The sequence below is a fragment of the Epargyreus clarus genome, unplaced genomic scaffold (genome assembly GCF_041222505.1).
Source record: "Epargyreus clarus isolate Ecla_fem2 unplaced genomic scaffold, WU_Ecla_fem_2.2 ptg000002l, whole genome shotgun sequence".
Lineage (NCBI taxonomy): Eukaryota > Metazoa > Arthropoda > Insecta > Lepidoptera > Hesperiidae > Epargyreus > Epargyreus clarus.
Genome location: NW_027332210.1, coordinates 6,804,724 through 6,820,016, shown reverse-complemented (window position 1 = coordinate 6,820,016; position 15,293 = coordinate 6,804,724). Strand labels below are relative to the sequence as shown.

The following is a 15,293-nucleotide window of genomic DNA, read 5'->3' as shown; positions in this document are numbered from 1 at the left end:
TTTTTGTGGGATTGATTATAGATGAAGCAGAAGACAATTTGCCAATAAGAACAACCTCTTTGAATATTATATAATTTAATTTTCTTTTTGAGACCTGTTAGTTGGATGCAGAAGGAAGTAGCTGATTGAAGCTGGCATATCTATAGCTATAAATGATGAACCTTCTAGCGAATGCAACAATGGGACCATACAAGCTTAACTGCATCATTGAGACCCCTTGCGCATATAGATATAGATAGATAAAATCTATAGACACATCCTGCAAATTTATCACACAACAGCAATTTACTGGTTAGCCTTAACAAGGGGATCAATTCTCGAAATTGCACTGACACTAATAGAAAAATCTACCGTCGACTGTATATCACAGGATGCATCAATCTGCATCCAGTGTTATATTGTGTATCAGTAAATACTTTCAGATACTGATTGCAGTAATCTGCAAGGATTGACGCCAGAGCCGCTAAGTGACGACTTCCTTATTTGTGACCGCCTTTGTGATTTAACGTAATCACCCGCGAATATTCTAGATCTAGAGTGTGATTTGAATCTAGATTGGATAATGTTCCAATTCAGCTCTACCCTTCGAATGGATGGGAAACTGTTGATTATTTTGTTATTGTGGCAGCTGCTTTGTCATATCGAGCGAGATGGTCTGCGCTTGATGGTGAGTAAAACGCTAGCTTGCAGACTGAAGGTAGAGTCTTATTTTTTTATTCCGTAGAGATTTTAAATAAATGAGTTTTGTAAACAAACAAAACGGAGGATTATTTATTTGTTGGGTTTATTAAACTTTGTCTATTTGATTATTCACTATGCTAAATTCGGATCCAATTCCAGGGGGCCTACCACCATCTTTTAAAAATCACTGAATTTGTGATATTTTGCTTAAAAAATTAAATTTCCAGCAAAAAAAGTAAAAGTATGATTAAAAATAATATTGTTTTAAGAGATGGTAGTAACCCCCAGGACACATTCTGCTGGTTTTTGTAAATTGTTAAACGTATATTACACTTATATTTTGAAATTAGTAATTAAGTATGTGATTCAAGTAATTATAAAAAATGTACCTACACGCTAGCAAGATTCAGCCGTCAGTGATTGTTATATATTTAAGCAAGTAATTTTTATTTAGATATTCGTCATGATTGCTAAGAGTTTTTTAAGAAAGCGAAGTGCAAAGCGAATGCAATTAATTCGTTATTTTTGTTAATTATATTGAATACCACATTTTGAGTACTATACTAATTTTATGTAGTACTTAAATAATTGATTTTATTAGCTTGTGCAGCCATTTGTTTGTCTCAGATTAGGGATGCAACCCTTAACAATTTTTAATGTGCCGTGTTTACGTCTTTATATTGTCACACCCTTTCTACAGCACAGTTAAGCAAGAAATATTAGTATTTCTATCACATAATAAAATTACCGTTTAATTTCAGACATTAATTTATTTGAGCAACAATTTTTGGAACAATTACATGTAATTAGAATAAAAATTGCGTGAAGTTCACGCTTCAATATTCTTCATTCTTCAAATAAACCACATAGAAGAGAAAAGCAAGGTTCTCCATATCAATATATTCTTCACTTTCACATATCACATATCTCAACCATCAACTCAAGTAAGACTCGAAGGGCTATGATAGAGAATAGCCGGTCGAATCGTACTTAAAACGATGACCAAAGATTCTTCTAGAACGGCGATAGATTTCTTCTATGACGATAGATTTGACGGTCATACAAGTAGAATTCATTCGACTTTGGGTGGCAACAAAGTTGGACGAAATCTACTTATAGTAACATCAAAATACAAAATACTTGATGATTTCTTCGGTAAATTATTTTTTCGTTACATTGAAGAGAATTCTGGATAAATAAATCAATATTATATTACAAGTATAATATATTTGGAAAATTATATTTTGTAGTACTTAGTATTGTATAAGGGAAGAGCGGGACCCTCTACTACAGGTACTAACGCACTTAAAAGAGGGTACCCAACAATATTGTAAAACAATGTATTACTTTCGATGCAATAAATCATTTTTATTTTATTATTTTTATTTAATATTTTGAAGAAGATTAGCCCATGTGTTTTGGATATATTTGGAGAAATATATTTTTACTTTAACAGTTGAGTGCCTTCGTACAATACTATTTCTATATGTTCTTTTGCCTTGTCTCTGTTGTATGTATATTAATAACTAAATAAAAATAAAAAGTTTGTTCTAAATTTTACACTTGTCCTGTAAAATGTACTGCAAAAATAAATGTACACTGATTATCTCTTCTAGAATTTGAGTGATACATTTCTTCTTCGACGATAGATTTAACTGTCATACAAATAGACTTCATTCAACTTTGGATGAAAACAAAGTTGGACGAAATCTACTTATATTTAAGTTAAAACTTCCTAACTTACTACTTACTTACTTCTTCAATATGATAATATAAGTAAAGTTAGCAAATCAACAAATGATTCTTCTGCATTCTTCAAACTGGATTTGGCTTACTAAATTTGCCGTAAATTTAAGCAGAGCTCGCCCGACTTATTTTAAAAAAGTCGGATGAAATCTACTTAGACTTACAACAAATTTGTTGACTTACATATTATAAACATAGTGCATAATGTTTATTTATTATTCATTTATTTGGTCCAACAGCGTTACACTTATCAATAAAAGAAGATTACAATTTGTTACTTATAATATGGCCAAAAATGGATTACACTAATAATAATTATTCTGGATTATTCTAGTTAATATTGATGATTCTAGAAGTTCTGAAGCATACTACATTACTGTACTGTCGTAGAAAGTTGCGATCATTATAGAGTTTTGTATTTCTCATTTCAACGTCCTTATAAATAGGTAGAGTTCCGCTTAATTATAACACAAGCCGGACAAAACCTACTTAAAAGCACATCAAAAGCTTTTCTGTATTGAAATCACTAAAAATATACACATTTATTATACAAAAAAATTAATAGTATATAATAATATATCCTTTACACGTAGCAAATGTTCTGTTAGCGAAAAAATCTGGTAAATTTGACATAATATGCATAAGGAATATAAAATAGAAAAATATATAAACTTTAGTAGATTTTACCATGACACGAATATTTTTATAATACTGTAACGAAGTCGTTGAAAGTATTTGCCGAAGCTTTAAGCAGACTACACTCGGCTTAACATTGCTTAAAAGCCGGATGAAATCTACTTAGAGCCTCAACAATACACACATACATTTTATTCCACGAAGGTTACATTTTATTAAGCTGAAAATGATCTATAATTATGGTAAAAGTCGTATCAATTACACTGATTAATAAGCTTATTAAAATCGTATGATTTAGCCACAAGTAAGGAAAATAATTATAATATTTGAAGGTAGCGCCCTCTATCTAGTTTTGTCTAGTAAAAGCTGTGTTAAGCGTTGCTGTGTACTGGTTTGAAAGGTGTGGTAATAGAGACATTATTTTCCGAAGCAATCCTCGGGGATAGCGCATCTGTGGTCGACATCAGGTAGAAATCTAATCTTATCTGGGGTTGACTATAGATCTCTATGGACAGGAGTAGCCACTTACCCTCAGGTGGACTTCATGCTTATCTGCTACTTCTATATTGTATGTTGAAATAAAACATATTTAATTGCTTACCAGTTTAGTGACAATATATATATATATTTTTTTATAATATAAGAGTAGCAGACGAGCATGCAGTCCACCTGATGGTAAGTGGCTACTGCCGCCCATGGACATCTGTAATCAACCCCAGATAGGATTAGATATTCCTACCTGAGGTCGGCCACAGATGCGCCGCTACCCCTTAGGACTAAGCTGGAACGCCTCGGAAAAGTCTGTCTCCCTTACCACACCCTTCAAACCGGAACACAGCAGCGCTTAACACTGCTGTTATTAGGTAGAAATAGGTGTGGCGGTGGTGCCGCCGGAGTCGAACCACAAAGGGTTCTACCACCTTCAAAATTGACAAAAATAAAGCTTCGACCACCTTCAAAATTGACAAAAATAAAGCTTCGACTAAAAATAAATAACATGCATGCACAAATAAATAAAATCATGCACAAAATAAAAGTGTCTACATGAATTGCTCGTGGTATGATGGCATTATTTGTTACAGATTTAAGCAGATATCAAACGGCTTGAATACATCACAAGTCGAACGAAATCTACTTAAGACCACAAAAAATATGTTGCAATATATTTTATTATTCATATTGACTACGACTTTTATTACTAAATTACCAAATGCACATATGTGAATAAAAGACAAAAAAATACTTAGTAAAAATATACCTAAATTAAAAAATAGATTAATAATGAAGATATAATAATGTAATATACTATTTAAAAAAATCTTTGGATTTAAAAAGCTAGGTACAACTTTTTGAAACAACTATAATAAAGTTGCACGTGTCCATTTAATGTTAGTTAGCACAATTCCACTTTAAAGTTGTTCATGAACTTACTGCAACAAAATTAAAACAATTAAAACTAAAACAACAAAATATTAAATATCTGAATCATACAGAACAGTGTAAGCCTGTATATAGATTAAAAAAATATACTTACTTAATATAAAAGTTCTATAAATTATTGAAGCTCTTTAAAGCTCTCTCAATGTATGAGTAAATATTAATTTGAGTATGTAAATAACATAAGAAAGTAAAATAATATTCAAATAGGTTCATGGAAATAAGGCCTTGAAGACTCGATATACATATATAGTGTAGACAAAAACATATAAAAGTATACGGGACATAAATAAATACAATTACCCAAATTAAAACTAAACATTTATATTAAAAACAATGAAAGTACTTTTGTTTATTTGTCCGTCGTTCGTATGTCTAATTTTAGAAAAGGCTTAACCGACATTAATGGGACATTCACTCAAAGTAAGTTGAAATATTCAACTCGTTGATCCCAAAAATATCCGGGTTGCTTACGTATGCACGAGAAACGTTCAAGGGGTTGCAAGCAGGACCGCACGAAAAGTTCGCTTAAAAACGTTTATACTTACCAATCACTGCAGTATCTAATCAATTCAGTAACGGAGTGCATTTTGTCGTAGAATTAAGCAGGCTACATACAGCTTGGGTCAGTAACAAGCCGAATGAAACCTACTTAGGCCCACAACAAACGTGTCACGACACGTGTACGCCAAAGTATGCGTAATCCCCAAGCGGCGGCAATCACTATCCACATTTTTTAGTAAGTAATTTCGCGTTCTTCTCATCAGGTAGTTTTTGTGGTATTCAAGTACCTATAGCTATAGATTTTTTAAGACAAGTATTTTTATTGTTAACTATTTATTTTTGTTGTTTTGTGTTGTGCGAGTGTTATTTTTACTAAAATTAACATCAATATGTTATTGAGTTTTAGTTCATAAACTCAATGCAATATGGCCGTAATTGTTGGTTGGGTAAGTCAATTTCGTGATGAAAACAACGATGTTAATATAATTATAAATCAAATAAAAAAATGAGTTATGTTCTTAACTAAGTTTTTACTTACGTATATAAATTAATAAACAACAGCAACAGTTTTAATAAAAAAGACAAATGCATGATGTTATATCTGGTCCAATCGCTTTATAATTGCAGTGTTAAACGCTGCTGTCTTCTGATTTGAAGGCGTCTATAATGTAGAGTGTTAACTTGTTTATATATTAAAATGGCATGGAAAAATAATAATTGAATCAAAGAAAATATCTGTATAAGAATGTACTGAAGTCGATTATTTACAAAATTAATTTTACACGTCATTTATTGTGTGCGTCATTTAAAACAAAAAAGCATAACATACTCTTATATAATTAGATAAGTATCGGTAGAGTCGCGGCAGTTAAAACTACAAAGGCTTCTAGCACTTTAATAAATAGCATCTTCAAATAATACATCGAAAAAAATCTTCAGAACTCTACATTCGATACTTTCAATTTCACTACCCATAATTTCATACACTTAATCACTTACTTGTGTTTCAACCATGACTTTTTACTAGGCGTAAAAATTATGTCGAAGTGAGGGTAAAATGAAACAAATCTACTGGGACATTTGAACTTCTATAACTCTAAATAGAATAGCTATGTAACTAAGGTTAACGAGAAAATTCAAATATGGCTTATCTCTTAAGCTTAAATAAGAGTGTCTCTATATTAAAAATTGCCTTAAAAGCTTGTCTTCATGTCTAAACACAACAAAGGTGATATTATTGGTCTAAAGAGCTTCAATGAGTATGCAGGTTTCTATCAGAAGTTATGGTTACTACTTATCAGATCAATCTCAGATGGGTTACTGATTGTTAAAACTAAACTAACCCCCGTTTAGTATTTCTGCCTTACACTCATTAACTTATACTTAAACTCATTTGCTTCAAACCGCAACAAAGCAGCTCCATAATCTAAAACCAATGATAGGTATGGTATTGGAGGCTCCCTCAGTCTGATCTTAAAAAAATCTATCACGTTTTGAGTAATTATTTGATTTCACTCTTGAAATTTCAAGTATAGAATAAATATATTGTCTTTAAAAGTACTTACAATTGTGAAACCTCAAGGTTTAATGTCTCTTACAGCCGAAAAACTCGAGTACCCGAAATTTACAGAATTCACACAATTCGAACATAAACTATTCGCCACTCCGTTTTTATTTTCCGACTTTAAACCTAACGAATTTTATGTACTCACTGTGTATATTATTAAAACATAATATTATAATAAAACATAAATATTATAAAAATAAATGATACACTTATATCTTTCTTGTACACTCCACAAATCACTACTGTTGATCGAATCCAAAATCTAATGGTTTTTATACAAGTCTCTTAGGGGATGAGACTAATTAGAAAACGAATGCTAATAATGACTTTGTTTTCATTGTCATTAATGATTTAAGTCTGTTAATGATTGAGCGAGATGTTTGTCAAGTCATTAAGGTAGAGTCATGGAATACTAAATATTAATTGTTTTGTTTACTTTACTATTGTAGAGTCTTGGATTTAAGCTGTTCTTATTTGTTTTTATTATCTAATGATATCTTTTAAACATTTTGGCTTTGAGTAAACAGAAATTTTAATACCTTAAATAAATACACCGATTTGATCAAGACCATTTAATGTAAATTTTAAAAATAAATAAGACTATATTGTTGAGTGAAAAACATTTTACTTTTATTTACGTTTTGTGTGATTGCTTCTTTTAAACTAATTTTCATTCGGTATAGATTAAAGTACTTATAAAATATAATTTAAGATAGCTAATATACAGTACATACTACACAAGTAGTTAAAGTAGTCTTTATATTTGAATGATTGTAAATATATTATTCAAGACATTTTTTGCATAGTGTTTATTTACCAGTCTGACATGGTCCTAGGTTCAATTTAAATTTAAAAGAAAATTCGTTACTCTGAAACCTCGAAGCTGAGTATGTGTGTACATCATTTACTTTACAGGAAAACATGGGCAAATAATGTAGAGAGAATTAATTTGAGTATTTTAGTCATCATTTCATAATTTGCCCATTGCGCCCCATTGCTGGCCATGATGCTACAGAATAAAAAGAATTTGAGCAATCCATCCCATGTTTAAAGTAAATTTAGATTTGTGGATATTCACGATATTTCCTTCCCCGTTAAACTGTCATAATATTTTTTCAAATGATCATAACTTTCATAATCTGTGATACTATACGACCGTATTATTATTACTATTTAATGGATTCATTACATAGTTATGTCATTTAATAACAGGATATAAATAAAATAAAAAAATCAGACAACTCTTCAGAATTTATTTTATTCGCACTATTTATAATGTAAAGGTGACGAAGTGAAGATTGCATCTTATTACTACTAAAATAATTCTCTACGAATTTGTGTTGTTATAAAGAATATTAAAGGTGGTAGAGCCCAACGTGGTTTAGCTCCACCACACCTATTTCTATCTAATAACGGCAATGTTAAGCGCTGCTGTATCCTGATTTATAAGGTGTAATAAAAGGATACTTATCCAAGGCTTTCAAACTTTAGACTCATAGCAACGTATCTGCGCCTTCCTTCAGACAAGAATCTAGTCTATTTTATGGATGGATTACAAATTTCTATGGGTAGCAGTAGCCACTTATCCTCCGGTGCACTGCATGCTTGTTTGTCATGCATTTGTCATGCTTCATTAAAAAAAAAAAAGAATAAGTAAGTAAAGAATTTGTTTTTCATCGAGTTTTATTATTTTCCAAAACATAAAGATAACTTAGTTACAAAAACATATTTTTTAATAACCACAAATTCTTGAATTTTGATGACGGTAGTACTACAAATTGTAGTAGGTATGTATCTAGACTAACTCCATCCTGTTGCAACTGAAGTTTTTCAAAATGATCTCTTTGTGGGACCTGCAAAGGAAAATCGTGGAAAATTAGAAAGTAAATACTTCTTACACGTTGCAATAACAATTCTTATATTAAATTATTAGAAAACAAGACAACACTTAGATTATATCTGGAGGCACGGCAGTGCCTCCGCCAAGTCGAGCCAAAGCCAAAAAAGCGGCACGGCCGTAGCATACTTTTCTCGAAGCAATTCGGCCCATTTTCGACCCCCTGTAACTTCGTTGCATATGAAGCTAGAAGCTTGAATTTTCAGGATAAAACTTTACTAAAATGCAAAGAATATTGTTGAAATTCAGTTGTTATAATGAAATAAAAGAAAAAACAAAACGAATGAAAGTATGTAATGCGTCCAGTTGTAAACCTAGATTCCATCTTATTGTCTTTAGTATTTTCCCGCGCAAATGAAACAGTCTTCGTCTCCACCAATAGCATAGCCTCGCCAATGACGTAACGGCCTCTGATTGCTTGGTTCTATTTTTGAACATCTAGCCGATGTTGCCAGGTTCTTTGTAAAATACAAAGCTTACAATATTTTAAGTGGACATTGCATTAAAAGGGAGAAAAATGCACAAAATATACACTGTAAAAATATTATTAATTACTAAAATTTACGTTTATTCACAATTAGTATAATTATTTACTTATAAATAATAATAATTTTCTATTTTTTCTCTATTTACTACTATTTTCGTTTTCTACGCATTTATGGACTGAAAAAGTTATAGTTATGAAATAACTTTATAAAAATAACGTATAAATCCGATGTCTTATTATCTATAATTATAAGTATTAAAAACATCAGCGCAGACAGCCCTCCTGATTCCCTTATTTCCTTTTCAAAAATGACTTAAATCAAAATACATAGAATTTATATTTTCAATAAAATAAAGACATTTGAATACAGAAGTCTACTAAATATTAAGATATTACCTAAGATAAGACCTTTAATTGCTAATCACAACCATTAAACTATTTTCCTTTCGATTATTTAAAATACCTTTTATATTTTACTAGTAAATAAGCAAAAGACACTGATTGTTACTGACTTCTATTATTATTGGCATATAAAACAATATTTCTTAAAATTTTCGGATTAAAAAGCCTAAAATCTTCGGTGCCAGAGCACTACCACTGTTGTTGTTATCGCCATCTATTGGTAACAATAGATGGCGAAAGAATCAGTGTTACCTGTATTGCGACAAAAGCCACGCGTAGTTTTTTAATACAAGGATTCATGTCAGTACAAGGGTTATTGGAACAATAAGCTCCCCTACCTATATTATGCTTACCACGTTAAATGACGTTCCATTTTGACGTTCGAATAATGAAATTTACTGTTTATCAAAATATAGTTTTATAATTATAGATTTTCATTTATAAATATAAATAAACAGAAAATAAATAAATAAAACAAAAAACACAATAACATTCATAGGTATTGATTTTTTTCAGTACGCCTAAAACCCAAATTATTTTCTTCTTTCTTTTCTTCGCTCTTCTTCTTTTTCTTCTTCGTTCCGTAGAAAATAGTCAAGCGAGTTCATTTTGCGATCGTCAAAACGAGCAAATTCCTAATTTACTGCCCGTTAGTGACGGTCACAAACCAACTTCGCTTAACAAGATAATATGACTTCTTTCTTCTTAATTACTTCATCTTTCTTCTTACAACTTCTTTCTTTATTCTTCTCTCTTTAATTTTTCCCCTTTTGATGAGACATCTGAAAATACACGGAATTCGTTTAATATTGTTTGGCCTATTTTTATTTACAAAGTTCAGTACTAGGTGGCGTTGTACATTTTCTGAAACACGCTTACGATGTTATCGTGTAACTTGCATAAGTACTGAGGCTTCTTGGCTAATAAATGTTCACCCTTGTCCTTACGAAAAACTATATAGTCCTTAACATGTTTTTTACTATTTTTGTGTAGCACAAGGACTAATATCCTCAGTGCTTTGTAGTCGTGGGTCGGTAATATCATAACGCGGTATCGTTATTGGTAATTTGGTACCAATACCACGTTTTGAAACTGTTTATTTTCAATACCTAGGTATTGGTCGATATTTGAAATTTTAAAGAACCTGTGTTTGTTGATATTAAAATAACGGTTTATAAAAGTAAACTCTTTGGTATAACCAACACTTTAAAGTGTTAACCCAGTAAATAAATTGTAATTAAAAATAAAAATAAGTGAACTATAATTGGCCAAGTGCGAGTCTAACTCGCACAAGGCAGGTTCCGTACCACTATATTTTTATTTATTTTATCATTGTGTATATTAAAGGCTTTTACTAGCGGTTAGTTGTATGGTGACCACTATTTATTTGGAAGATTTTTTATTTTTAGTATTTCATTTTGTAGCAGTCAAAGAAATACTGTAAAAAATTCAAGTGATCCCTCATTATCTTCAAGATATTTTTGTTTTTAGTATTTGTTGTTATAGTGGTCACCTTATACATACTCTGTAAATAACAAGTTTCTTTAAAAGCTGCTATAATAACAAATGCTAAAAATAAAAAAATAATGAAAATTTGGTGGTACGGAAGACGGAACCCTCTATGTGCGAGTTCGATTCGCACTTGCCCAGCTATTTTTGTTGTGTGAGTTATCTTGTCGTTTTTCTAATCTTTTATATAAAATTCTCGTGTCACAATGTTAGTTACCGTACTCCTCCAAACGGTTTTACAGATTTTCACCAAATTTTAGATCCATATTCAGTAGGTCTGAGAATCGGCTATCTATTTTTCATAACCCTAAATGATAAGGGTTGTTCACCCTTAACATTTTTCTTTTTATATGGCAACACAACGTTTGCTGAGTCAGCTAGTAATAAATAAATAACTTTATTAAATACTCTAAGATTTATTATGTAAATATAGTTAACTAAAACATTATACCTATATCAATATACTATTAGTAGATACTTATTAGCTGTAATTAGTTTATTTCGTAATGAGGGCCATTCTATTCGACAATTAATACAGAAAATAAACAAACATTACACTAAGTAAACATAAAATTTATTAATTATATTTTTATTTTTAAAATAATATCCAGTAACATTATTAAATCAAAAATGTACCTATATACGAAAGTTCTTGTAATAGGTGTTATGTTAAAATCCATTCGTTTAAACTTTTAAATACATTTATATCGGATATGCATAAGATTTGCTGGTAATTTACGTTTTTTTATAATATAGAAATTGCAGATGAGCATGCATTCAACCATAATGGTAGTTAGTAAATGGCTACTGCCGCCCATGGACCGCCCATCTGTAATCAACCCCAGACAAAATTAGATTCCTACCTGAGGTCGGCCGCAGAGGTGCTACCCCTGAGGATTAAGCTGGAGTGTCTCGGAAAAGTATCTCTCCCATCGCTGTTACGTTCCACTTATTTATGTAATTGACCAGCGCGGTGGCTTTATCCCCGCACTCTGAAAAAATACCTATGTCCAATAGCAGGGGGGTTACTACCATCTCTTAAAACAATATTATTTTCATCATACTTTTACTTTTTTGCAGGAAATTTTACATTTTAAGCAAAATATGACAATTTCAGTTGGTTTTATACAATGGATAAGCGAAAAATTAATAAGGGTTTAAGTTGGTTCAACTGTGTATGACGGAATATTTTACTGTTTTAAGGAGGAAATAAAACTTTCCTGAACTAAGATGGTTTTTAAAAGATGGTGGTAAGCCTCTAGGACAGTAAAGGGTTGACGATGACGAATTAATTAAAATCATTGAAAAAATATTCCAAGAAATGGTAACAATGATGAAGAATAGAAGGAAGATGGTAAACTCGGTACGATTCGACAGGAGTAGTACCACTGCCACACCCAATTCCATCGTGCGACATTTCTGCATTTGATTGGAAGAATGCTACCAGGGGGCCTACCACCATCTTTTAAAAAGCATCATAGTTCAGGAAACTTTTATTTCAAGATTGCATCGAAACGAATTATTTATAAATTTAATCGAATTTTCGAAATTTCCATGTATAACTAAAATAATATTGTTTTTAGAGACGGTAGTAACCCCCCTGTTGACTTATATATCTCGCGAACACATCTCGGTTTAAGGCAGAGTCTGTTCTATATAGAGTTGGTTACACATGTCCATGGGTGATAGTGAATACTTACCATTACGTGGACTGCAAGTCCATTTGCTACTCCAATTAAAAAAAAATACAACCGACTTCTATGTCACTACAAAGTAAAAAATAATTCAAATAAATGTTAGTTTAGTACATATTTCTGAAGTCGGCGCTCAATATATTTCGTTGGATAACGATGTAAAGCGTGTCCAATATGAGCGCCGACTTCAGAAATATGTACTAAACTAACATTTATTTGAATTATTTTTTACTTTGTAGTGACATAGAAGTCGGTTGTATTTTTTTGTTAAAAATTTTTCTTTTTATTGAAACATGTTAATGTTATTAATAAATAATTTATTGTAAAATTGATACCAGAAGTTACGTGTGTTTGTTTTTTTAACACACAAATTAATATAAAAACTAATATCATAAAAACCAAAAGTGGAAGACGCGTAAAAATAGCAAAAACGGAAAACCTACGTGATAGATGCCTCCAGGGAGAATCGAACTCCCGACCCATGGCTTGTTAGACCATTGCTCTATCCTCTGAGCTATGGAGGCTGTTGCTTTAAATCTCGAAAACTCCTATTGGTTGTAAACAATAGCTACAGCGCATGCGCGAATCGGCCTATTTTCTAGGCGGATTTCTCATGCGGTCGGCATGCGTACCACTGTCATCCTATCGTTTCATAGATAATTTTCTAAATAATTATATCTTAAATTGATACTTAAATAGTATAACGGGTTTATGACCCCGTACATGTCTGCACGCGTGATTTTGCTGCAGTCTTCTAGCGACCCACGAGCATATATTACGCATTACAGGAAATATCTATGAAACGATCGGATGTGTGATCGTCTCACCTGCACGCATGATTTTGCTGCAGTCTTTTCGCGACCCACGTGCGTGTAGTGCTCCTAACTAGAAAACATTTATGAAAATATATGTATGAAGACGCTAGCGTATTTTTTAGTTTTGTGAACTATATATATTTTATTAATTTTTAGTATTTGTTGTTATAGCGACCATCATTATGCATCGTCTGTAAAAAAATCAAGTGTCTATCTATTACGGTTTAAGAGATAAACCCCTGTAACTCACGAACAAACAGCGGACGGTTTCGTTTTAGGGGGCGTTCAAGTATTACGTAACGCAATTTGGGGGGGAGGGGGGGTCTTGTAAAACGTTACGATGCGTTACAGGGGCGGGAGGGGGTCTTTCTTAATACACGTTACGTAACATTTTTTAATAAAAAAATAGAGAAATAAAGCTCCTAAATTGGCAACCCTTTTCATTTACGTTTTACGGGGAATCCCTTGAATGAGTGGGTTTAGCCGAACTAAGTCCTGAGTATTCTGAGTTAGACTAAGTATAGTACAGTATAGCAGTATATATGCTTTGACTATACTTAAACTAACTTAGAATACTCAGGACACCTAGTTCGGCTGAACACGCCCAAGGATAAAAACTATAACATAACTTTTTAGCGAGTTTAGGGTAAAAATTGACACTTGAGTGCTACGTAACGTTTAGATAGGGGGAGGGGGGGGGTATAGAAAAACGTTACGGTGCGTTACAAGAGGGGGAGGGGGGGTCAAAACTCTTCAAAAATTGCGTTACGTAATACTTATACGTAATCTTTTTTCAAGATGGCATTATAGATTTGTTTCAGTACATTTGAGTTATAGGGAAATAACATTATTATTTTTCATAACTAAAAATCAATCTAGTAACTTTGCCTGAACTCTCCCTAAGGCGCTTTCTCTCGCCTCGAAAATTGTTAATCCTGAGGATGTTGATAAGGACAATGGTACAAAATTATTAAAATCGTGTATTGTCATCGGTTTTTGATAATTTTTCAAAATTTTGAATTAAACTGAACGTGCAAAGTGGATAGAAATCGGGTTCAAAGATTCCGTTACTGTTACGTACATACAACCCAAGCTAATAAAAGCTAATAAATAGAGAAAATGTACAGCAATTTAACATGATACAGTATTCAATTGTAAATACATAAGTAGAAGAGGAAATATTTAATTTTATTAAATACTAGTTGACCCGGCAAACTTTGTAGCGCCTCAAAATGTATTTATCAAATATATTTCACATAAAATATAGCCTATGTTACTCGTGAATAATGTAGCTTTCGAATGGTGAAAGAATTTTTAAAATCGGTCCAGTAGTTTTTGAGCCTATTCATTACAATCAAACAAACAAACAAAGTTTTGCTCTTTATAATATTAGTATAGATACTCAATTTATATTACGTATATTTTAAAAGAAAATAGTATAAGTAATAACCGGTTAAAATATTGATCGGTTGCAACAAGAATTTTATGTACAAAGTGATTCAGAATACGAAAAATGGAGTTATGTTTGAACAAGTGGCTCGTTATGTGCTGTTGCAACCTCGTCTGCGTATTTAGACCACAATACGAATGTAAAAACCTATATACTTAGGTAGGTGACTATCAATTGTAATACATGATGTAATAAGGTATGACTCTTATATATAAAATTCTCGTGTCACAATGTTACTTACCTTACTCCTCCGAAACGGCGTTACCGATTTTCACCAAATTTTATATGCATATTCAGTATGTCTGAGAATCTCTTACTATCTATTTTTCATACCCTTCAGTGATAAGGATTGTTCACCCTTAACATTTTTTTTATTTATGGCAACACAACGTTTGCTGGGTCAGCTAGTATTATTATAAGAACAAAAGACCCGAGTGCATAAACGAATAAACTGTAGCAATTGTGCAT

General features: G+C 31.8%; 1 protein-coding gene and 1 non-coding gene across 4 annotated transcripts in view; one reads left to right on the top strand and one right to left on the bottom strand.

The window, feature by feature from the left end:
- Positions 1–450: 450 nt before the first annotated feature.
- The window catches only part of LOC140746766 (myrosinase 1-like), a 35,179-nt gene continuing 20,336 nt past the window's right edge, over positions 451–15,293 (top strand). The window contains exon 1 of one of the 3 annotated variants that reach the window (XM_073078871.1): positions 451–667. Coding sequence is in view for 1 of the 3 variants with exons in the window: in XM_073078864.1 (XP_072934965.1) it covers positions 5,423–5,450 (28 nt within the window). In the remaining 2 variants the exon portion in view is untranslated. Of the gene's footprint in view, positions 668–5,259; positions 5,451–15,293 lie in introns of those variants that run through there. The other 2 variants (XM_073078864.1, XM_073078867.1) reach the window with 2 other exon arrangements.
- TRNAV-AAC (transfer RNA valine (anticodon AAC)) lies at positions 13,012–13,084 on the bottom strand. Its single transcript has one exon. It is a non-coding gene; the product is annotated as a tRNA-Val (tRNA).